The sequence below is a fragment of the Bufo bufo genome, chromosome 1, assembly GCF_905171765.1.
Source record: "Bufo bufo chromosome 1, aBufBuf1.1, whole genome shotgun sequence".
Lineage (NCBI taxonomy): Eukaryota > Metazoa > Chordata > Amphibia > Anura > Bufonidae > Bufo > Bufo bufo.
In genome coordinates this window covers 677980326-678006226 of record NC_053389.1, presented here as the reverse complement: position 1 = coordinate 678006226, position 25901 = coordinate 677980326, and the positions used below count along the sequence as shown (strand labels likewise).

General features: G+C 46.7%; 1 protein-coding gene across 1 annotated transcript; it reads right to left on the bottom strand.

The window, feature by feature from the left end:
• Positions 1-6033: 6033 nt before the first annotated feature.
• LOC120986697 (protein kinase C delta type-like) lies at positions 6034-25607 on the bottom strand. The gene is made up of 7 exons (XM_040415381.1): positions 25211-25607; positions 18813-19093; positions 13170-13261; positions 12020-12221; positions 7749-7892; positions 6470-6595; positions 6034-6162 (listed from the first exon to the last, which is right to left on the bottom strand). The coding sequence occupies exons 1-7, from the start codon at positions 25605-25607 to the stop codon at positions 6034-6036; spliced, it is 1371 nt and encodes a 456-aa protein (XP_040271315.1).
• Between the last annotated feature and the right edge of the window lie 294 nt (positions 25608-25901).

Below are 25901 nucleotides of genomic sequence, written 5' to 3'. Positions count from 1 at the left end.
TCTCGCCAGACATACTTTAATGCTACGCATGGCCTTAAAACCACTTCTGGTAAATCTCAGAGATAACTCTATTGTTTACAGATGGGGATACCCTTTCCAACTGATTGTCAGGAAGAATGGGAAAACAGCCGTGTTTAAATCATTAACAGATCTTCCTAGGCTACTTCGACCTGCCACCTGTAGATCCCCCTGATTGGCCAAGATCCTGTACGATCCAAGCCGTCTCGCACCGTGACAGATGGCAGCCATCCACAGCCAAGCACCAGAACTCCTCAAGAAGCCGTAACGGCATATCTAAAAGCTAACTTAGAGTGGCTCCCATCATCCTGAGGGCATTTAACTCCATTTCAAGAGATTGCCCCTTCCCGAACCAGGCCTTACAAGCCCACATCACGGTCACCCCTAAGCCGGGCAAGGATACTTCCTTGTGCGCCAACTATAGGCCGACTATATGGACTGATTTTTTGTATGAGGTGTGTCCCTTGCTGCAGCGCTGGCCAATCGCAGCGCACAGCTCATAGCCTGGCCATGAGCTGTGCGCTGCGATTGGCCAGCGCTGCAGCAAGGGACACGCCTCATACAAAAAATCAGTCCAGTACAACAGAGGGAGCGCAGACACCGGAGCCTGTACCGGGCGAACGGAGCGGCACCCAGACATACTAGTAAGTGCAGGGGGACCCCTGGGCGCCGCTCTGCCCACTGATATAGTTAGTTTTTAGTTTGTACACTAGTGAAAGGTCCTCTTTAATGTAGACCTGAAGATATATGCCAAACTTATAGCCTTAAGACTACAATCACACATCCCTGGATGTATACATGGAGAACAGGTGGGTTTTGTCCCGGTTAGGGAGGCTCGTGACAATAATTTGAAATCCATAGGACTAATAGCAAGAGCACAATTATCGAAAAAAAAACTATGCTTACTCACCGTCGATGCGGAAACAGCATTCGACAGAGTCAATTGGCGCTTCCAAGAGAAGACGCTGGCCCATATAGGGTTAGGCTCCAAAATGATACATAGGATCCTGGCGCTCTATTCATCTCCTTCTGCAAGAGTCCGAGTTGACGGCACACTCTCCGATCCCTTCTCAATACGGAATGGGACACGTCAAGGATGTCCCCTGTCTCCATTCCTGTATAAATTGGTTATGGACTCTTTAGCAAATGCGCTCCGGAATAACCAATCCATTAAAGGTATACGAATAGGAAACAAAGAGCACAAACTATCATTATTCGCAGACGATCTCTTCATTTACCTGTCCTCCCCCAGATTAGGTCTTCCCTCGGTCCTTAAAGAATTTGAGGTATTTGGGCACCTCAGCAATTTTAAAGTTAATATTCAAAAGTCTGAGATATTAAACATCACCTTACCAGGCCGGGAAGTCACCTAACTTCAAAATTCGTTCACATTCAAGTGGGCATCACAATCCATTAAACACCTAGGAATTCACTTACCTTCGAACCTGTCCCATCTTTTTAACCTTAATTATAAACCCCTCTCCTGGTTCGATAAGATAAACGCCCTCAAGATGGACATACTACCCAGACTTCTATACTTATTCCAGACGGTTCCTTGCGAGATTCCACAAACATTTTTTATGTGCCTTAAGAGATTGACCTCACAGTTTATTTGACAAGGCCAAGGGGTGAGACTGAGTTATAGCTTACTAACGCACCCCAGGAGCTACGGGGGAGTGGGTCTCCCTAATTTTCTCACATATCACAGGGCAGTGATCGCAAACTGTGTACTTGATCTAGTACATAATCGCTCTACAAAATTGTGGGTGGAAATAGAACACAATTTAGCACCACCTCTAGCTTCGGGGATTTTTTGGGCTTCCCACTAGTACACAAAGTCAGATAACTCAGCTCCAGACCTTGCCACTAATACTTACCCTTGCGAAGATGTTGAGTACATTTGACACCAAGCTCGGCCTAGTCACTGTACCGGGTCCTCTTACAATCATAACAGACCATCCAACCTTACCCCCGGGCCTTAAATCCCTTCCCACTTTTCAATCTACAAGTGAAAACTTACTGAAAATTAGGGAAATATATAGTGATAAAGGCCTGCGCCCTCTCAGTGATGTATTGCATCTCTTCCCACACCCTAGTGGACGCTGGTTTCATTACATTCAACTACGCAACTTCCTTAGATCCCTGGCACCTGGGCCGCAGCTACATTCCAACTTATCAAACCTTGAAAAATTGTGTGTAGCAGACTCAGCACCTCAACATGCCATTTCACTCATATATAACATGCTAACCACCGGAGAGTTCGGGGACAAAGCAGTCAACGCTCCAGCAAATGTTCCTAAGTTTATATCTGCTTGGGAAGAAGAACTAGGTGTCACTTTTACAGAGGAGCAGTGGAAGAGGTACTTATTATGTACCCACAAAACATCAACGTCATGCAGATTACAGGAACTCAATTATAAGATACTAACAAGGTGGTACAGGACCCCGGAAAGGCTTCACCAATATTATCCCTCAGTGCCTGATACATGTTGGCGATGCTCAGCAAGTATAGGCTCCATGTTACACATATGATGGGAATGCTCAGGAGTCATACACCTATGGCAGGACGTTTTCGCCTTATACAACTCCCTTTACCGGACTTTTGTACTTCCCTCACCTATGATAGCCCTAATATCTGTCCTCACGGGCCGGCTCCATCAGGTCATGAAAGGCCCACTTTAGGCTTTGTATTAGCGATGAGGCAGATTATACCACGTAGATGGAGGTCGACTGAGAAGCTCCAGAAGATAACCTGGGTACTGGCTCTGGATGGCCTAGTTCGCATGGAGGAACTGGATGCAGAAGATAGAGGTATAGGATCTGCTTTTGCACAAATGTGGGAGCCTTGGTTTCTACTCTGTAAATCCGTACAATTCTCGACTTGGTTGACCCATAGTGTAACGTCCTCATAAGCCTTCGAATTGGTCAATATAATAGCCGATTTGTCTCCATATATTCCCCCGAACTTATATACTCTTACCTCTCCCTCCCCCCTCTTTCCCTTCTATGTCAGTCTATGTCATGTTTTTCAACTCCTTCATAGTTTGTGTGTTTCCATACTGCATAATTCCTATGATACTTATCTCACGGTAGGATTTCATCTAGGTTGACTTGTGACTCCATTCCTCCACATTCTTCCTTATATGCCTAGTTGACATCCTTTCTTCATTACATTGTTGTATGACTAAGCTATTTCCTCATTAATATTGTTAGAAACCAATGTTACCTCAACCTATGTTTATTGGATGATAAAAATGATTCAATAAAAAAGAGATTGAACCATAAAAAAAATCCAACCTCCTCCCCCTTTTGATAGCGGGCCATTCTTGACTTTCTCCAATCCAAGACAGCATCACAAGGTGGCGCTATCATGGATTTGAGGAGATCAGTTACCAACATGCCTTTGATTAGAAAGGAGAAAAGATGTTGCTTCTACTTACTTTCGCTCGTGCTGGTCTTCTGGCGTCTACTTGCCGGGTTCATTGGCATCCTCTGTTGACAGGTTGTTAGTCTGAAAAAAAAAAAAAAGATCCGGCCTCCTCCACCCCTTAATAGCCGGCCATTCCGCGCCTATTTCCTCTCATCTAGGACAACACTGTCATGGACAAGAGGAAATACTATTACCGGTAACGTAAAAAAAAAAAATACTATATACAGAGTATAACTCTGCATATAGTGGGTCATGTCTAAAAGGATCATAGGCATGTGGTTAAAAAAATAAAAAATAAAAAAATCCGGCCTCCTCCACCCCTTAATAGCCGGGTATTCTTGACTTTCTCCAACCCAAGACAGCATCACAAGGTGGCGCTATCATGAATTTGAGAAGATCAGTTACCGGTGAATTCGGCTACTTTCACACTAGCGTTAGGTTTGTCTGGCAGGCTGTTCCAACAGGGGTACAGCCTATTGGATCCGTACTAACGCTTGCACAAGTGTGCTGCTGGAAGTGCGGCCCGGCCCCATTCACTAGAATGGGGATGGGTGTGAGATGTGGTCACAGCATGGCAAACATGCTGAGAGGCGGCCTGAAAAATACCACAGCTGTGGTATTTGTCCGGCCGCCTCTCAGCATGTTGGCTGTGCTGCGGCCGCATCTCCCGCCCGTCCCCATTATAGTGAATGGGGCCGGGCCAGACTTCCGGCAGCAAACTTGTGCAAACGTTAGTACGGATCCGGCAGGCTGTTCCCCTGCCGGAAGAACCTAACGCTAGTGTGAAAGTAGCCTTACACATGCCTATGATTAGGAATAAGCGCAGATGTTCTGCGCTTATACTTACTGCCAACTGTGCAGATTGCAAAGCATCCATCGGTGTTTGTCTTCACTGTCAAGCTTATCTTCATTCTTCAAGATGTTGTTTTGTTTCCATCCGGTGCCAATTGCAGGTGTTATTTCAGGGTCCACTCTTATATTCTGTCTGGGTCTTCATACTGTGGCATACATCACAGGATGAATCAGTAGAGAGAACATATGATGTGGAATAATATACAAAGACTGTTTTCTACATGTGATTTTACACAAGCATTTACTGCTCATAAAATTGAAGCTTCATATTTGTGAACCTTAAAGAGGACCTTTCACTAGTTTAAAAACTAAAAACTAACTATATCAGTGGGCAGAGCGGCGCCCAGGGGTCCCCCTGCACTTACTAGTATGTCTGGGCGCCGCTCCGTTCGCCTGGTATAGGCTCCGGTGTCTGCAGCTCTGTTAAGGGAAATATGGCTTTCAGCCAGAACCTCATCCTGATGACCACACAAATATGCCTAATAATTGGACCCAGTGGTATTCACCCATTCAGTATGGCCAGTAGCATTGTGTCCCTTGTTAGCATATCCTAGGCAGTTGAACAACATCCTCTTGACCAGGATATGGGGGAAGATATTTGGGTGGTCACAGGGTGGAGTCTATGGTGGGGGGCTGGGACACAGCAAGATATAGGTGAAAGTTGGGAGTGAGGCAGGGGCTTCTCTTCCTGGACACCGATGGATGCAGGAGCAAGCTAAGTTATGTGTGCGTATGTGGGTATGTGTACATATAGATATTAGCAGTCTGCAATTGTATTACCAGTTAGATTATATGCTGTTTATGCATGAGTCTCTATATGTACATGTACTAATGGTCAGGTACTGGATGTGAGTTGATTAGAAGAGTACATCCAGTAGACTGTATATTAGTGGACTCTGGATATACTGTATATACATACACATTATTAGCCACATTTGCTTAGCATCCAGGGTGGACAGGTACGGAGGTGGCTGTGTGTGGTGGTGTCCTCTATGTATTGTGTTATCTGTATCTCTATGTATATTGTCCATTGCTTTGTCATCTCCATGTTATCAGTAAACTATTTTTATATATAAGTATCTGCGAGGGTTGTGTGTTGCTCCTGGGATATATGAAGGACTGGAAGAGGTGTAATTTTACACAGGATATTCGGGTTGTATGGGAAACTAAGGCAATTTGCTAGGAATAGAATAGAAGGGATGGAAAACGGAGATATACATAAATCTCTATTTTCCAAGAGACAAAAATCCCCTCTTCAAGCTCCCTCTGTTGTACTGGGCAGAGTTTTTGTATTAGGGTTGTCCCTTGCTGCAGCGCTGGCCAATCGTAGCGCACAGCTCATAGCCTGGGACTCCCAGGCTATGAGCTGTGCGCTACGATTGGCCAGCGCTGCAGCAAGGGACAACCCTAATACAAAAACTCCGCCCAGTACAACAGAGGGAGCTGCAGACACCGGAGCCTATACCGGGCGAATGGAGCGGCACCCAGACATACTAGTAAGTGCAGGGGGACCCCTGGGCGCTGCTCTTCCCACTGATATAGTTAGTTTTTAGTTTTTAAACTAGTGAAAGGTCCTCTTTAAATATTGAATCATTATGACGTTCATATAACTATATAGGAGCAATTCTTATTTCCAGCTATATACCTGGGTCCATTCTTCTTTCCATCCATTGATCTTCGCCAGGAACTCAGGAGGACATCTTGCTCTGGTGACATTAGAGCTGGTGGAGGATTTACCAGGTGACAAATGAAAATCCTCTGAAAATGGCCTGATGTTTCAGTGGTAAACGTCGCTTCTTGACCTCTGCTGCCTCCATTTTCTTCAGGTTGAAAGGTTTGGCATGGTGCTGAGGTACAGATGGCTACAAGAAAAAGAAATAGATATAAATAGGGAAACAGTGATTACAGGTTATCATAAACCTGATATGAAGCTCACATGAAGTTGTATTCTTTACACAACACCATTTTAAGTGTGTAAATATTTGAAAATCATAACGGGTATACGGGACAGGACAGGACCTTGAGCACTGCCTGGAACCTGACGTTAATTTAGTACTGTTTCACCATCCTCAGTAGTCAAATGTAGTTTGTAGTGCTCTGATACTGAGATTAGTATATAGTATATAAAGAGTATCGTTAACAGAGTAGACTCTCTGTTGATGTACTTACTACAGGGATGTGTGGTGGTGGCATCTGAAGGGCTTCTACTGACACCCAGTCAATATGCTGGAAGAATTGATGGCCTCTGATGTTACCGTGGACTCCTAAGCGCTTGGCAGGATCTCTCTGGAGGAGCTTAAAATTAAAATGTAATTATAAATGACCACATCAGATTCCAGATCTATATTTTCAGAGACTAGCTGGAAAATTAAATCAGCAAAATGATTGATTTTTATGGGCGACATCTCTACCTTTCCTTTCCGACAGTTTTGAGAAATTTGCCCAAATATGTTGGGCTCATACTGTAGTGTCAGAAATAGGAGATTTTAGAAATCTGAGGCTGCTTCTGGAATAAATTCAGAGTGGTGGACTAAGTGTGTATAGTAGATGTGTCCTCAGTACTAGAGATGAGCGAATTTCATATTTTGAAATTCCTTCACACTTCGTTTGGTGGTAAAAGATGAATTGTGTTATGGATTCCGTTACCACGGACCATAATGCAATTCTATGATGGAATGCATAATGGAATGCCTTTAGAGGCATTCCGTTATTCATTCCATCATAACAGAAGTCTATGGGCTGCATAATGGATCAGTCCTGCATAACGGAAACGGGACGGATCCGTTATGCAGCCCGTAGACTTCTATTATGACGGAATAAATAACGGAATGCCTTTAAAGGCATTCTGTCATAGAATTGCGTTATGGTCCGTGGTAACGGAATCCATGACGCAATTCTGCTTTTACTAATAAACGAATCGCAAACGAATTTCATAAGCCGAAATTCGCTCATCTCTACTCAGTACCTTCACTACCTGACTCTTACTATAAAGTGAAAATCTCTTTTCAAATATCCATTGGGTCAGGTTTTCTCAAATATTTTACAATGGGAGACCTCTATAATGTTCTTCTTCTTGCCTATAAAAGTGGCAGCTCATGCTGCTACTGTATTTAACCAGGCTTCAGGGCAGGTTAGACATTGTGATATTGCTGTGTCGGCTCTGGTCAGGTTGTGGCTGCAGGGGTGAATCCTCAGCATCCTCTCTCGTGAAGACCGATATTGTAGCCTTGACTACTACATAAGCACTCGTTGAGTATTGTTATCCTGCTACCAGCACCTCTGGGAAACAACCCAAGTTCTAAACACTACAATGGCAAGAATTAAGGAGTTCATGGTGTACTATAAGGTATTGTAGAGGGGGGGGGGGGGGGGGGGGGGAATGTCTTCTTATCAGCTTGTCACATAACATTATATAAAACACATTAGTTCCATGCAGTAACATACTGACCTCTTTTATGATGTCTTCAGCGATGGAGCGTGTTGTGTCAAATAGTGTAGGATGGTACGTACACTTACTGGTAATCATTTGATTTAAGATGATACCAAATGAATACCAGTCCACTCCAATGCCATACTCCTCCTCTGCCAGCATCTGCCAGAAAGGAGAGAAGAGTTACTACACAGCTCTTACTATGAGACATTGTAGGTGCTAGGCAGGGCCGGCGCTTCCATTAAGGTAAGGGGGGCAATTGCCCCTGGGCCCCCAAGTCCTCGAGGCTCCGCCGGCCCGCAACTATATATATTTTCGTGGGCCCCGTCCCCCGTGGCGGCAAGTGGGGGCAGTGGCGGCAGGGCACAGGGAGATGAGCGCTTCCATTGTAGAAGCACTCATCTCCATAGTCATCTGTATCGATGTCCTCAGGACAGCGATACAGATGGCTGTGCGGCAGGGGAGGGAGAGGTGTGTCCCTCCCCTGTTCCTCTGATAGGCTGATGGCACTAGGCCGGCAGCCTATCAGAGGTCGGCACAGGCGGCGTGATGACATCATCGCGCCGCCTGAGCAGTACAGCGCAGGACACAGGCCGGAAGAGGCCTGCATCGCTGACATGGAGGTAAGTATAAGTGTTTTGTTTTGTTTTTTGTGTGTGTTTTTTATGTACAATACTGGCGGCTACTGATATAAGGGGGGGCTCTGGCTACTGGCACATTATAGGGGTGGCTCTCTCTACTAGCACATGATAGAGGGGGCTCTGGCTACTGGCACATGATAGGGGGGCTCTGGCTACTGGCACGTTATAGGGGGGGCTCTGGCTACTGGCACATTATAGGGGGGCTCTGGCTACAGGCACATTATAGGGGGGCTCTGGCTACTGGCACATTATAGGGGGGGCTCTGGCTACTGGCACATTATGGGGGGGATTTGGCTACTGGCACATTATAGGGGGGGCTGTGGCTACTGGTACATGATAGGGGGGCTCTGGCTACTGGCACATGATAGGGGCGGCCTATGGCTACTGGCACATTATAGGGGGGGCCTCTGGCTACTGGCACATGATAGGGGGGCTCTGGCTACTGGCACATTATAGGGGGGCCTCTGGCTACTGGCACATTATAGGGGGGGGGCTCTGGCTACTGGCACATGGGGGAGGGGCTCTGGCTACTGGCACATGATATGGGGGGGCTCTGGCTACTGGCACATGATGGGGGGTAGGGCTCTGGCTACTGGCACATTATAGGGGGGCCTCTGGCTACTGGCACATTATAGGGGGGCTCTGGCTACTGGCACATGATATGGGGGGGGCTCTGGCTACTGGTACATGATATGGGGGGGCTCTGGCTACTGGCACATGATATGGGGGGGCTCTGGCTACTGGCACATGATATGGGGGGGCTCTGGCTACTGGCACATGATATAGGGGGCTCTGGCTACTGGCACATGATATGGGGGGGCTCTGGCTACTGGCACATGATGGGGGGGCTCTGGCTACTGGCACATGATGGGGGGGGGCTCCTGTTACTGGCACAAGATGGTGGGGGGGGCTCTTATTACTGGCACATAATTGGGGGGCATCTATGGGGGCACTTCTTATTGGCACATTATTGGTGGGCATTATAGGGGCATCTACTGAGGCCACAAAGAAGGGGTATTTTATTTGGGGAGCTCTGTAAAGTAGCATTTTATACTGTGACACATTATGGTGGGTACTATGGGGAAGGGGGAGAGGAGTACTATGGGGTCATCTACAGGGGCAATAAGAAGGGGAATTTTATACTTGCAAATTATGGGGGACACTGAGGGCATCTACTGGGGCACTATATATGGGGCATTGTATACTGGTACATTATGGGGGCACTAGGAGGGAGGGGGAGAGGAGCACTATGGGGGAATTTACTGGGGGCACTATATAGGGGTATTTTATACTGGCACATTATGGGGGCACTATTTGGAACATTAGCTCAACTGGGGGCATTAAAAGGGGGTATTTTTTGCACTGTCACATTATAAGGAAAATTATTTCTACTGGGGGGGCATTGTGGTGGGCTTTATTACTCCCCCATGGTATGACCCCCTAGTAGCAGCACCAGCCTCTCTGCTATCCCTCTGCCCCTTCTCCAAATCCTTATTATGAAATCTTTCTCATTAGGATAAAACACAACTTTAGCTCCGCCGAGCCCCCGGCCAAAGTGTTGAAGTGGTGTCCGAGATCCCCAAGGGCCAAGCCAAGTAATTGTAAGTTTTCATGTGAAATATGTTTGTTATACACATATAGCATACACTGTGCCACACAATATACAGTTTCTTCTGTATGAACGTCCACAAGTTAAATCTCCAGAGTCAATACGGGATGTTAAAGTCAGCAAGTGTCGGGGGGGGGGGGGGGGGGGGCCTTATTGTTTTTCGCCCCAGGGCCCCATTTCACCTAGAACCGGCCCTGGTGCAAGGGCTTTGCCCATTACTAGTATAGTGTAGTAATGAGCAGCACAAGGTGTTCAGCTGAATGAGGCCAAGATGTTCTGCTGCTATGAGGACAAACATTGCCTTGCAGAGCTTATTTTCCTGATAAACGTCTTGTCACGAGAGAGCAAAAGCGGGAACCTCACTATTGTAGGCTCAGCGCGACCAAGTGTTACATGGTTGCTCATTCATTTTAACGGGCATATTAAAATATAAGGTTTCTGTAAGAGCGGCTGCTGTACGCCACTGTTCCCCGTCTTATTGCCGATGTCCCAGGCGCCGTGCTCAGCGGTGACCTGTGGCCGGTGCTTTCCATTTCACTGCTGCGGCCCTGGGCTCTGTTACTGTAGGCGTTATTGCTTTTGAGGATTCCGCTCCACAGCTTCCACTCAGCCCTGGACACAGCATGAGTTTGGCTGATTTTGTGTTACACTGCTCTAAGGGTGGAGCACATCACTCCCTGGGCTGTGTGGGTTAGGTCAGGTGACCTTCCTGACCAACTCTGGCTCTCCTACATGTATTTAAGTGGCTCAGCCCTCTTCCTAGATGCCTCAGTGTCTCCTGATCTATACTTCGTTCCTGCTTATCGTCTGATCCCTGCCTGCTTGCTTTGTCTCTCCTGTTGCTGATCCAGATTGCCTGACCTGTACCTGTGCCGCCTTGCCCTGACCTATTGTCTGTCTGACCCCGTTTCTGGCTTATCCTTCGGTCCTGCACCGTTGCTCCTGGTAACGTCTCCGCCCACCTGACTACGCTTGTACTTCTGGTACCTATTCAGGTATCTCCTGGTCCGCCAGGACCAGCTGCCACTGACTCTGGGATTGCTCTGGAGTAGCCCCTGGCAACTACCCTAACAGCTCAAGTCTATCCTCACCATCTGAGGCTCTAGTGAAAACCAGGTAGTTGCTTAGACACGCCCCTCCAAAGTATAGCCAGTCAGTGGCACAGTGCATTCACACCCGCTGATCTGTGACAGTTTCCTCATAAGCACCCAGTGCAGTGGCAGTGGTGAGAGGTGTTCTCTAACAGTTAGAAAAGCCAGACCCACTATTAAGGTGGCTTCATTCTAAAGATGGGACAACCCCCCTAAGAATACAGAGTAAATATCCAATCAGAAGACCTGGAAGATAATTTAGCCCTTATACATATGTCTGAAAGTAAGTAGAAAATGTCTTGTCCTGGAAAGCAGCCTGTTCATCCTGTATTGTCCGCAGTTCACTGCAATAACTAGAGCTGCTTTATGAACACTTGCTGCTGCTGCTACTAAGAGGGGCCTTTATTCATACAGAAGAAACAGAAAATAAATAATGAATAGTATGACTCTAGAACTACTCTCAAACAAATGACTCTGCAGACAGTGATTCTGGTTTATATGTCCCTTGGATTTGTATTTTCTACATTCCTAAACTCTGCCAGTGTGCATGGTCCACACTTACAGTATTAAAGGTTTTCCTGGTTCAGGATATTGGTTATATTTCTTCATATTAGGGCATTTATATGAGATCAGTGAGGTGAGGGGATCCGACATTTAGCATCCCCACCGATAAAGTGTTTGTGGAGCTACTACCTGGGATATTGCAGGTTATTGCAGCTTTGTCCCATTCACTTCCAAGGGAAGAAGCTACACTACCATGCAACTAGCAGATGGCATTGAAGAGGCTGTAGCCATTAAAGGATTGTGTGACCCCTTCAAATAGCTAATGTCTGGTGGTGCCCATAGTCAGACTCCTACTAATCCACCCCCACTGGGTATATTGATAGCTGGAAAACCCCATTGATAAAACTGGATCAGTGAAAATAAGGAAAACTCTCCTATTCTCACCTCAGGAGCCACATAGCCTTCTGTCCCAGCATATTCAGTGGCTGTGCAGTCACCAAACATATTCTCAAGTGCGAGACCGAAATCCGTGATCTTAATATGGCCAGTATCAGCCACCAGGATGTTCTCTGGCTTGAGATCTCGGTGGATGATGCCCTTTGAATGTAGAAACTGGATGCCACACACGAGTTCAGCGGCATAGAATCTGTCAGAAAAGAACACAGAAGACTCAAGAATAACACGTAACCAGGGGCGTAACTACCATAGTGGCAGACCATGCGACTGCTATGGTGCCCAGGACAAGAGGCGGCCCAGTTGGGATCATCCCTTTTTCTACTGAGGGTGAAAACTGGGTCAGGACTGTACCCTCCAAAGGAACAACTTTTAGCAAACGAGGCAGTGAAAAAAATGATCCAAGGGTCATTGAAAGAGGTTTAGGCGGAAACCCATCTGTCCTGTGTGAGGGGCCTGGTTTGATCCTTGCTACGGGGCCCTTACTTCTCTATGTACGCCACTGCATGTAACATATTTTTCTTATCACTGGCACCTAATGGGACATTTTTTGGTGACCAGAGCTACATAATGGCTTAAAAAGACACACTGACTTGTATTAATACTTAGGAGAGGGGCTAAGGTTCCATCAAAACACATTGAGGAGATCTGCTTCCAGTAGGTCATTTAAAGGGAACGTCCCATCTGGACATTTATTGTATGTCAATAGGATATGCCATAAATGTCCAGTAGGTGCGGACTCCCCTTCTGACGTGAACAAAGAATACACTGCTCTATTCACTGCTATGGAACTTTCAAAAATTGTCAAGAGAGAGCACTCGCCTATGTTTGGAAGTCCCATAGCAGTTAATAGAGAAAGCTGCGCATGTGTAACTTGCTCCCCATTCACGGCGAGGTCTCATTCTTGAGATAGGAGTGTGTCACAGAGGTGGGACCTGCACCTATCAAACACTTATGGCATATCCTATCAATATACAATAAATGCCCAGATGAGAATATCCCTTTAATATCAGGAGTCGTATCATAGCATGGCACACAGGAGGACAGATCTCATGAGCATGATGTGGAGAAGGCCGGACACTGGATCTAATATTTCATGTCATTTTCTGACTGTTTAGCTGAGAGTCTTACGTAGCCTTACCTAGCACTGGGGATGTCAAGCTGCCCCTTCATCTGTAGGAACTGATCAAAGTCCCCACAGCTCATGTATTCCAGACCAAGAAGAACAAGCATCTGTGACATAGAAGACACCATTACCAAACCATCAGAACATCTACACATTTATTATATGGAATATAGCAGTGGCTTCTGTCATCCTTAAAGGGATATTCCAGTGTCAATAAGTAATGGTTATTCTTTGTATATATAGAAAGATTATACAGTATTACAATTTACTTTCTACTATCTCAGAAGTGTTATCTGTCACACATGCCAACAAAATGGAGATCAAATTTCCCTCTTATTAATTATCTTTCAAAAAAACTATGTAATACTGGTCCCTCACTAATAACCTCTATTTAATTTCATAACTATAAAGTTTTGTACTACTTTATGATTTACTGTATCATTTATATGTGTGTTACTTATATTATGTACTTATATTACTGATTCAAGCTTATAAAATACTAGCAGAAGGCTTTGCACGGGTATATCCATCTATTTCATTTAATGCTTCTGTGTGTCGTTAAAAGATATCGACAGTATCCCCCATAACAGTGACCTCTACAGCACCCCGCCCCATTCACAGTTAACTCCACAGTGCCCCATCCCTTAAAGGGAATCTGTCACCTGCTTTTAGCATTTTAAGCTTTCAATATTGCCATGTTCAATAAAGTACCTTATTTCCTGCAGTGGTCTTCTTACTTTATTTTGTTTTGTCACTTTGATAAAAAAAAGCTCTTTTTCTGATATGCTAATGAAGCTCCAAGGTGCCCAGTAACGCCCCCCCTGCAGTGCCCAGCCCGCCTTAATTTGAATCCCAAGAACGCCTCCTGATCCTAAAATAACCTCCCACAGCACCGGCAAACGGTTCCGCCCCCTCGCCACGTCATCTTCTACCTTCAAGAATTGCCCCGTTCTTCTTCCTGTCGGCCGCCAGAAATATTGCCTGCGGCCTGCGCGATCATCAAGCTCCCTAGGGCAACAGCCTCAAAAGTCTCACTGGGCATGCGCCGAGCCCAGTGATGTAATCTTAGCGCCGTTGCCTCAGGAGCTTGATGATCGCGCAGGCCGCAGGCGGTACTGCGCCTGCGCGAGATTTCTGGCGGCCGACAGGAAGAAGAACGGGGCATTTCTTGAAGGTAGAAGATGACGTGCGTGGGGGCGGAACCGTTTTCCGGGACTGTGGGAGGTTATTTCAGGATCAGGAGGCGTTCTTGGGATTCAAATTAAGGCGGGCTGGGCACTGCAGGGGGGCGTTACTGGGCTCCAGAGAGGGAAAAAAACGCCCCTCTGGGCACCTTAGAGCTTCATTAGCATATCAGAAAAAGAGCTTTTTTTTATCAAAATGACAAAATAAAGTAAGAAGACCACTGCAGGAAATAAGGTACTTTATTGAACATGGCAATGTTGAAAGCTTAAAATGTTAAAAGCAGGTGACAGATTCCCTTTAACACTGACCCCCACACAGTGCCCCGCCACTTTAAAATGGGACCTCCACAGCAGCCCATCCCCTTAACTTTGACCTTCACAGAGGCTCGCCCCTTTAACAGTGAGTTTCACAGCAGCCTAATCCCTTGACAGTGAACTGGCCGGCCCCCTTAACAGTGAACTCTACAGCACCCGCCCCTTTAACAGTGACCTTCACAGCGCCAGACCCTTTAACAGTGACCTTCACAATGCCCGCCCCTTTAACAGTGACCTCCAGTGTCCACCCTTTTAAGAGTAACCTCCACAGTGCCCGCCCCTTTAATAGTGCCCTCCACAGTGCCCGCCCCTTTAACAGTGACCACCACAGTGCCCGCCTCTTGAACAGTGACCTCCACAGCACCCGCCCTTTAACAGTGACGCCCACAGTGTCTGCCCCTGTAACAGTGACCTCCACAGTGTCTGCCTCTTTAACAGTGACCTCCACAGCACCCGCCCCTTTAACAGTGATTTTGACAATGCCCGCCCCTTTAACAGTGACCTCCAGTGCCCGCCCCTTTTAACAGTAACCTCCACAGTGACCGCCCCTTTAATAGCAACCTCCACAGCGCCCGCCCCTTTAAGACTGACCTCCACAGTGCCCGCCCCTTTAACAGTGACCACCACAGTGCCCGCCTCTTTAACAGTGACCCCAACAGCACCCGCCCTTTAGGAAATAAGGTACTTTATTGAACATGGGAATGTTGAAAGCTTAAAATGCTGAAAGCAGGTGACAGATTCCCTTTAACACTGACCCCCACACAATACCCCGCCACTTTAAAATGGGACCTCCAACGCAGCCCATCCACTTAACTTTGACCTTCACAGAGGCTCGCCCCTTTAACAGTCAGTTTCACAGCACAATAATCCCTTGACAGTGAACTCGCCCGCCCCTTAACAGTGACCGCCACAGCGCCTGCTCCTTTAACAGTGACCTTCACAATGCCCGCGCCTTTAACAGTGTCCGCCCTTTTAACAGTAACCTCCACAGTGCCCGCCCCTTTAATAGTGACCTCCACAGCGCCCGTCCCTTTAACAATGACCTCCACAGTGCTCGCCCCTTTAACAGTGACCACCACAGTGCCCACCCCTTTATCAGTGACTTCCACAGTGGCCGCCACTTTAACAGTGACTTTCACAGTGCCCGCCCCTTTATTAGTGACCTCCACAGAGCCCTGCGCCTTTAACAGTGACCTCCACAGCGATCGCCCCTTTAACAGTGACCTGCACAGTGCCTTCCCTTTTAACAGGGACCTCCACAGTGCCGCCTCTTTAACAGTGACCTCCCCAGCACCCGCCTCTTTAACAGTGACCTCCACAGTTTCCCCCCCTTTAACAGTGACCTCCACAGTGCCCGTCTCATTAACAAAGACCTACACAGTGCCCGCCCCTTTGACAGTGACCTCCACAGTACCCGCCCCTTTAACAGTGACCTCCACAGGGCCCGCCCCTTTAACAGTGACCTCCACAGTGCCTACCTCTTTAACAGTGACCTCCACAGCACCCGACCCTTTAACAGTGACCTCCACAGCACCCGCCCCTTTAACAGTGACCTCCACAGCGCACGCCCCTTTAACAGTGACCTTCACAGTACCCGCCTCTTTAACAGTGACCTGCACAGTGCCCTCCCCTTTAACAGTGACCTCCACAGTGCCCGCCCCTTCAACAGTGACCTCCACAGTGCCCGCCTCATTAACAGTGACCTCCACAGCACCCACCCCTTTAACAGTGATTTCCACAGTGCCCGCCCCTTTAACAGTGACCTCCACAGTACCCGCCTCTTTAACAGTGATCTCAACAGTGCCTGCCCCTTTAACAGTGACCTCCACAGCACCCGCCTTTTTAACAGTGATCTCCACAGTGCCCGCCCCTTTAATAGTGACCTCCACAGTACCCGCCTCTTTAACAGTGACTTTCACAGTGCCCGCCCCTTTATTAGTGACCTCCACAGAGCCCTGCGCCTTTAACAGTGACCTCCACAGCGATCGCCCCTTTAACAGTGACCTGCACAGTGCCTTCCCTTTTAACAGGGACCTCCACAGTGCCGCCTCTTTAACAGTGACCTCCCCAGCACCCGCCTCTTTAACAGTGACCTGCACAGTTTCCCCCCTTTAACAGTGACCTCCACAGTGCCCGTCTCATTAACAAAGACCTACACAGTGCCCGCCCCTTTGACAGTGACCTCCACAGTACCCGCCCCTTTAACAGTGACCTCCACAGCACCCGCCCCTTTAACAGTGACCTCCACAGCGCACGCCCCTTTAACAGTGACCTTTACAGTACCCGCCTCTTTAACAGTGACCTGCACAGTGCCCGCCCCTTTAACAGTGACCTCCACAGTGCCCGCCCCTTCAACAGTGACCTCCACAGTGCCCGCCTCATTAACAGTGACCTCCACAGCACCCACCCCTTTAACAGTGATTTCCACAGTGCCCGCCCCTTTAACAGTGACCTCCACAGTACCCGCCTCTTTAACAGTGATCTCCACAGTGCCTGCCCCTTTAACAGTGACCTCCACAGCACCCGCCTTTTTAACAGTGATCTCCACAGTGCCTGCCCCTTTAACAGTTATCTCCACAGTGCCCGCCCCTTTAATAGTGACCTCCACAGTACCCGCCTCTTTAACAGTGACTTTCACAGTGCCCGCCCCTTTATTAGTGACCTCCACAGAGCCCTGCGCCTTTAACAGTGACCTCCACAGCGATCGCCCCTTTAACAGTGACCTGCACAGTGCCTTCCCTTTTAACAGGGACCTCCACAGTGCCGCCTCTTTAACAGTGACCTCCCCAGCACCCGCCTCTTTAACAGTGACCTCCACAGTTTCCCCCCCTTTAACAGTGACCTCCACAGTGCCCGTCTCATTAACAAAGACCTACACAGTGCCCGCCCCTTTGACAGTGACCTCCACAGTACCCGCCCCTTTGACAGTGACCTCCACAGTACCCGCCCCTTTAACAGTGACCTCCACAGGGCCCGCCCCTTTAACAGTGACCTCCACAGTGCCTACCTCTTTAACAGTGACCTCCACAGCACCCGACCCTTTAACAGTGACCTCCACAGCACCCGCCCCTTTAACAGTGACCTCCACAGCGCACGCCCCTTTAACAGTGACCTTCACAGTACCCGCCTCTTTAACAGTGACCTGCACAGTGCCCGCCCCTTTAACAGTAACCTCCACAGTGCCCGCCCCTTCAACAGTGACCTCCACAGTGCCCGCCTCATTAACAGTGACCTCCACAGCACCCACCCCTTTAACAGTGATTTCCACAGTGCCCGCCCCTTTAACAGTGACCTCCACAGTACCCGTCTCTTTAACAGTGATCTCCACAGTGCCTGCCCCTTTAACAGTGACCTCCATAGCACCCGCCTTTTTAACAGTGATCTCCACAGTACCCGCCTCTTTAACAGTGACCTGCACAGTGCCCGCCCCTTTAACAGTGACCTCCACAGTGCCCGCCCCTTCAACAGTGACCTCCACAGTGCCCGCCTCATTAACAGTGACCTCCACAGCACCCACCCCTTTAACAGTTATCTCCACAGTGCCCGCCCCTTTAATAGTGACCTCCACAGTACCCGCCTCTTTAACAGTGACCTCCACAGTGCCCGCCCCTTAAAGAGGTGAGTACTGTGGAGGTCACTGTTAAAGAGGCGAGTACTGTGGAGGTCACTGTTAAACAGTGAACTGCACAGTGCTGCCCCTTTAACAGTTACATCCACAGTGCCCACCCCTTTAACAGTGACCTCCACAGTACAATTTTTTTTTTCCATTAAAAACTTCCTCTGCTTAATTAAAAACAATTGCAAACTACAAAAATCTTACAGGCAAGAGGGGAAAATTCTAAGTTTTGCTATAAGGCCCTATAAGATATGTGCATAGATATCTTCAGAGACAGCACTCAGCTTTATATCTGACAGTCCTATAGAAGTAAATTGAGTGGCGGTCACACATACAAATTACTGCTCCATTCATACGGGGACTCAGAGACCTCCATTTTTGTGATTGCTGCAAAACTACCAGACTCATTTGCTTTCACATGGCTGGTTGCTTTGTCAGGTGCTGCAGGGAAGGGGTCGGAGTACTCCAGCGAGTGCTGATTCCCCTTGTCCTGCTGATTGGGTTACCTGTTGGGTCATTTGATGAAAGTATTCTATACTGTACCTTGGTCTGCAATGCAAAGTGTGTGTGGACGAGGAAGGGGCTCCCAGATGCCAGCCGTAGGACTCGGTGCTCCACCAACACATCCGCCTCATCGCAATCAGCAACCATGGCTTTCTTCCTGAGGACTTTAACAGCATACTTCTGATGTGTAGAAGTATCCTCGGCCAAGACGACCTTACCAAAACTTCCCTCCCCGAGCACATGATGGAATATTAATCTCTCCCTGATGGTATCGGAGATTGTGCTTCTAGAGCAGGTTGGCCGAACACCGCTGTCCTCGACTAGGGGGAAAATAATAGAATGACATGAGAAGACATGTAAAGGTGTACAGAGAATGAAGCAGCAGGCAGTTGGCAATAGCAAGTCAGCAGCCAGAGGGGGAACCTGTATGGTACTTATAGCATTCTCTGGGAATGAGAATATCTTTAATATTTGCTTAAATGGATTGGCCACTGGAAACATCACATGCATGCTGTTAGTGATAATCATTATTAACCTTTCAGCAACAATGTCCAATAGTTTAATATGAATAATTCATGCTTACACCCAGGTCCGTTCTCCTGCCTGCTGGCGCTGTGCTCTGCAAATGGCCGCCGATAGAGTATTCCGTCCATCAGCGTCCTTCATTCCTTTACAGTGGGGACTGACTGCGCATGCACTAGTTCCCCGGTCTGTCCACATTGTAAATTAATGGGAGCCATTGATGGAAGGAGCCCTCCATCAGTGGCCATTTTATAGGAGCAGTGGCAGGCAGGTGAGCGGACCTACCTGTACACATGAATAACTCCTATTACACCATCGGACATTGGTGCTGATAGTTTAATAATGTTTATTATTAGCTGCATGCGTGTGCTGTTCACATCACATGCGCAGATAGTAATGTATAGCGGCCTACACTTTAAAGAGGTATTTCGGTTTCAGGATATTGACGAGCTATTCTTAGGAACGTCATCAATATCAGATCGGCAAGGGTCATCTCCTGCCCCCCCCCCCCCCCCCCCCCCGTCGATCAGGAGTTGACCGGCACGTCCTCTACATTGTAGCAGTAGTGCAGGGTAATTACAGCATTTTCTCCCATTAACTTGAAGGGAGATGTACCCCTTAACACTAAGATAATACTGAGCAAGTGATTATTCTCATAGTGATTACATTTTCATAGTGATCTTACTCTTGTAGGAAGTTGCTTCTTTTTTGCCCACCCCTGACTGACGTATAGTGCTCCATTGCTTTATAAAAAAAAGAGGTTCAGCAGCAGCAGCATAGACTGCTTTAATACATTGGTGGGCCCAGTGTAAAATTTCTTGAGTGCCCCCCCCCCCCCACTCTGCCCCTGTCAGTCAGTATTCCTCATGAGCATGGAATAGCACACCTAAATAAATCAAGACTCAGACCAAATCCCTAAATAAATACAGACCCCACACCAAGCGCCTTAAAGGGATTGTCTCACCATTACCATACCCCCCAACTTTTGAAAATTGCAAATAAGGACAACAATTTTTTTCATATTAGGCCACACCTCTACTTCCACCCTAAGCACCCATTCACTGTTGCTATGCTCAGATAGGCCCCCTTCACAGTTGCTATGCCCAGATATGGCCCCTTTATAGTTGCTTTGCCCAGATGTGGACCCTCACAGTTGCTATGCACAGATGTTCCCCCTTCACAGTTGCTATGCACAGATGTTCCCCCTTCACAGTTGCTATGCCCAGGTATGTGTCCCCCACAGGAAGTAAATAAACAGTAAATACTCACCTATTTCCTCCGATGATCTGCACTCCCCAGCAGCAGGCAGGATACTGTTACACATTGCGCTGCCGTGTAGAAGGAGCAGAGGCTGATTCCCAGCCGCCACGCTCCTCCTACACAGACCAGCAGAGCCATGTGTGACCAATATCTTTCTGCTGCTGTGGAGCGCCGGCAGCTGAGCTGAATGATGGAGCGGGGAGCGGACGTCTCCCTACCCCACCATTACAATCAGCTGAGAGCAGGACATACCTCAGCCATTCCGGGACCGCGGGACAGGCACAGACATTCAGAACTGTCACGCCAGATCTGGGATGGTTGGAAGGTATGGAATATGTAATATGCAGAGGAGCAACTAGATAATCAATAAAGGTGTCTTACCAGAAAAATAGCCATACTGATTAGTTGGATCTGAGTCTGAGGCATTGTATGTTGAGTCTGGCTTCAACTTGCCATGGCCCAGAAAAGACCAATGTATGTTGAAAATATTGTATCTTGAGGGATCACTGTGCAGTATGGCGCCACCTGGTGTTTAAAGTGTAATAGTCTGCACTTCCATTTACTGAACTGAGTGCTGCAGTTGGCACTTTCCTCCCTGCCTTTACTGCGGAGGAGCTAATAAAGATGGCTTCTTCCATGCAGAAGGTTGCATCTATTGGCTGTTCTGCAGGGATTAGAGGATCATCATGAAGAGCAGAGATCTGGCTATGGCAGAGTGGCTGAGCATATGTGACCAGCAGCACTCAGCTCAGTAGATGGATGTGCACATTGCTATATAATTTGAACACTAGGTGGCACCATGTTGTATAAGTAAATGGCAAAACTCTTCACTGCATCCTTTATTTGTCTGGTTGATTTTTTACAACATGCAAATGGAAAATATGCTTCATTATTTATGATCTATAAACTGAATGTATGTAGTGGTGGACCAACCACTTTAACTGCTTTACAACAAATACTTAAAAGGTTTTCTGGGATTTTCATATTGATGGCCTATCCTCGGGGTAGATCATTAATATGAGATTGGCTGGGGTCAGAATCCCAGCACCGTCGCCGATCAGCTGTTTGAGAAGGTTGTGGCGCTCACTGGGGCTCACGTGGCCTCCTCACAGCTCACCAAGCTCAGCTCCATATGTTTGGTAGTGGCTGTGCTCGCTATCTCCACTCAGCCATATTCGCTTGAATGGGACTGAGCTTGGCCTTGGCCATGTGATCAATGAAGGTGTCATCACATGAAGGAAGTAATCGGACCCCTGACGATCCCATATTTGTGACCTATTTTGAGGATAGGTCATCCATATTAAAACTGTGACATGAACTTCCACTAAAAACTATCACGCAGCCGAGAAAACAGCTCGCCTTACACAGATCCATGGATGAGAAAATAACAGGGTTATGGCTCTCGGAATAAAGTGACACAGGATTTCTTAAAGCTCTTTATTTAATAAAACATAATAAAAAACCACACATTTGGTATCACTGTAATTGGACTGACAGAATTGTGAAAGCTGTAAAAAACAATACAGAAAACAATCCTAAAAATTGCAGAATTCCAGGACCAGGATAAATACAGCCCCCGACCAGACCACCTAAGTAACTGCAGGCGGTTGGTGTCACAGCTGCTGCAGAACAGCATTACACGGCTTAGATGCTGCACTCCCTCTTGTAGTACATTAATGGCGGCACTTTCACACTTTCATATTCAGCTCAGTATTCTGGATCAGGATCTGTAAGCCAGAACCTCCACACAGAGAAGATCCTGGAAACCTTTCTATTTCTTCTGGATTTTGGCTCCATTCCTGGAGCTGACTTACAAATTCTAACTGAAATTCACAAGTGTGAAAGTGACCTAACTCTTCAGAAAGAGGTTCTGCAGCAGCTGAAGGGAGTGTCAGAAGGTAAAATGCACTCAGAACATCTCATCCACTTTGCTGGTTCTGTACAACGCTGCAGATTTACCACAACAATATTCACAACAGCAAATCTTCAGCTAATCAGTCATGTGTGCCCCCGGCCTTAGAGAGAGGACACTGTGCGGTTAGAACAAGGGTCTGCTAGGGAAATCTTACATAGATATATACAGGGTGGCCCACGGAAAAGTATCCCCCTCCAATATCTCCAAATCAAACTGTCTAATAGTAAATATGTCTTAGTTGTCCGTAGCAACCAATCAGAGCTCAGCTTTCATTTTTTCAGAGCACTGTAGGAACTGAAAGCTGAATTCTGTTTGGTTGCTATGGACAACTGAGAAAGATTTACTATTAGGCAGTTTGATTTGGAGACATTGGAGGGGGAAACTTTTTCATGGGCCGCCCTGTATTAGAAAGTCATTAGAAGCAGAATCCCCCTTTAGGCCCCTTTCACATGGGCGAGTATTCCGCGCGGATGCGATGTGTGAGTTGAACGCATTGCACCCGCACTGAATCCCGACCCATTCATTTCTATGGGGCTGTTCACATGAGCGGTGATTTTCACGCATCACTTGTGCATTGCGTGTAAATAGCAGCATGCTCTATATTCTGCTCTATATTCTGAGAAGTGAATGGGGTTGCGTGAAAATCGCAAGCATCCGCAAGCAAGTGCGGATGCAGTGCGATTTTTAACGCACGGTTGGTAGGAGACGATCGGGATGGAGACCCGATCATTATTATTTCCCCTTATAACATGGTTATAAGGGAAAATAATAGCATTCTGAATACAGAATGCATAGTAAAATAGCGCTGGAGGGGTTAAAAAAAAATAAAAAATTATTTAACTCACCTTAGTCCACTTGATCGTGCAGCCCGGCATCTCCTTCTGTCTCCTTCTTTGCTGATTGTAGGAACAGGACCTGTGGTGACGTCACTTCGGTCATCACATGATCCATCACATGATCTTTTACCATGGTGATGGATCATGTGATGGACCATGTGACGACCGGAGTGACGTCACCACAGGTCCTGTTCCTACAATCAGCAAAGAAGGAGACAGAAGGAGATGTCGGCAGCGCGATCAAGTGGACTAAGGTGAGTTAAATTATTATTATTATTATTTTTTTAACCCCTCCAGCGCTATTTTACTATGCATTCTGTATACAGAATGCTATTGTTTTCCCTTATAACCATGTTATAAGGGAAAATAATACAATCTACAGAACACCGATCCCAAACCCGAACTTCGTTTGGGTACCAAACATGCGCGATTTTTCTCACGCGAGTGCAAAACGCATTACAATGTTTTTCACTCGTGTTCCCGCAACGCACCCGCACATTTTCCCGCAACGCCCGTGTGAAAGAGGCCTAACTTTTGCAGGTATCTGACAGGTGAATAGCTGTGTGTTGAGGAGCAGAACGTGTCTCCTCCCCAGGTCTGCAAGGTCTGATCAGAAGCAGATTTCTATGTGGGGATGGGGGATGTTTTTTTTTTACACTAAACTTTATTAACAACATGACAACTTCACATAAATGCAAGCATCCATATGACTACAGACAGCGATGTAGTTACTGTAATAACCAGATATAAATCCTAATTCTACCACTAGTCCTATGTACTTATCACATGGATGTGTCCTGTGCTCTGACCCAGCACATGTATGTCATGTAACACTGCTGCTTACTGAATGGCAGGGATCATATGATGTTACTGATGCCATGAATACATTACACAGGACTGATACATGGGCCATACCATTCTACTGCATATAGGGGTCACCTGCCTGATATAAGAAACATGTGTATGAAGAACTGTAAATACAAGTACAGGTGAAACTCAAAAAATTTAAATATTGTGCAAAAGTTCATTTATTTCAGTAATGCAACTTAAAATTAGAATATTGTGAAAAGGTTCAATATTCTAGGCTCAAAGTGTCACACTCTAGTCAGCTAATTAATCCATACCCCCTGAGCAAAGGGGACCTGAGATTGGGACTTTGGGGTTTTCATAAGCTGTAAGCCATAATCATCCAAATTATAACAAATAAAGGCCTGAAATATCTTGCTTTACATGTAATGAATCTCTCATGTGTTAGTTTCACCTTTTAAGTTGCATTACTGAAATAAATGAACTTTGCACGATATTCAAATTTTTCACTTGTTTCACCTGTATATTAGAAGATTGTAGGATTTCCATTTATATAAACAAACAACAAAAATTATCTATCCCTTTAAGAACATTAGCAGTCACCTTGGAGATCACTGAATCTGTATACATGTGCTTGGTGTGCGGCCTTGTAAATTTATATGGACATGATGACTTCTAATCACTTACAATAGGGGGCGCATTGTCCCATGTATCAGAATCCCTCCCGTGTATGCAGGGTTGTTACTGTGTTATACTATACACAGTACAAGCTGCTGTTTATGGCAGCCTGTATTCTCTCCATGCACAGGCTCTGCTGACCACTCATACAGGACACTTTAATAACATTATATGAAATAATTACTGCACATGGAACTGTGTAAGACCCAATTCACACTGCACTACCATAGCCCAGTATCTAAATACCCTGAGCAGGCAGAATGGCTTGTTGGCGCTCCCAGGGTACATCCCCGCTAGCACCCCTCCCCCACCCGTAGTAACACCCCAGCTGTAAATGTGGACTCCCCTTCCTTCTGCTTGTCTCAGCTCTACAGAACAGATTTATGTCAAGTTATGTATTCCTGTATGTGTGCATCTACCTGAGACTCCCTGGTCTTCCTGCTTGTCTTCTGTCTTCAGGATGTCGTCATCTTTCTTGATCAGTGACGTCTTTGCTTTCTTTGAAGAGATCGGGTTGAGTTTCCTCTTCTTGGCACATTTTGGCTTTGCAGTCAGATCTTCATCCTCTGGAAGGATCTGTTTAGGAGACATCTTCTCAGAGGAGCTGGGGGGTATCCTCTTCTTGCTCCTCCTGGGTGTCTCCTTGTCTTCATCAGCTGCGGTCGGGATGGTACGTTGCTTCTTCCATCCTTTCCTCCTGATGATCTTCTCCTCTTCTTCCTCCTTCATCTTCTGCTCATCAGCCGATGAGTCAGAAATCTGTCTCTTCTTACCTCCTCTTCTCCTCAAAACCATCTTCGCTTTCGCAGAATCCATTTTGCGCTTTCCTCTTGGTAAGCAGAAATGTCCACCGTCGCCAGTCAACTCCAACTGCCACTTTCAACTGCCACCTACCATTAGGCATACAGTTACCGCGGCGACATGGTTATGATGTGACCAGTAACTGACCAATAGCGTTCAGCCTTATGTGCCAGCTTTTTCTTTTGTTTTTTTTTAAACTTTATATGAAAACACATTTCTTATATGAATTATAATGGATTTAATTTTCCATTTTACTTTTAACTTTATGAAACCCATTAGAAGTGTTTATGAAATGAAATATCACAGAAA

Coding starts and splice junctions, on each gene's coding strand:
- LOC120986697 (XM_040415381.1), bottom strand. CDS start 25,607: ATGGATTCTGCGAAAGCGAAGATGGTTTTGAGGAGAAGAGGAGGTAAG. Junction 12,222..13,169: donor CTTGACATCCCCAGTGCTAG/GTAAGGCTACGT, acceptor CTTTTCTGACAG/ATTCTATGCCGCTGAACTCG. Junction 6,163..6,469: donor CACCACCACACATCCCTGTA/GTAAGTACATCA, acceptor TTTTTCTTGTAG/CCATCTGTACCTCAGCACCA.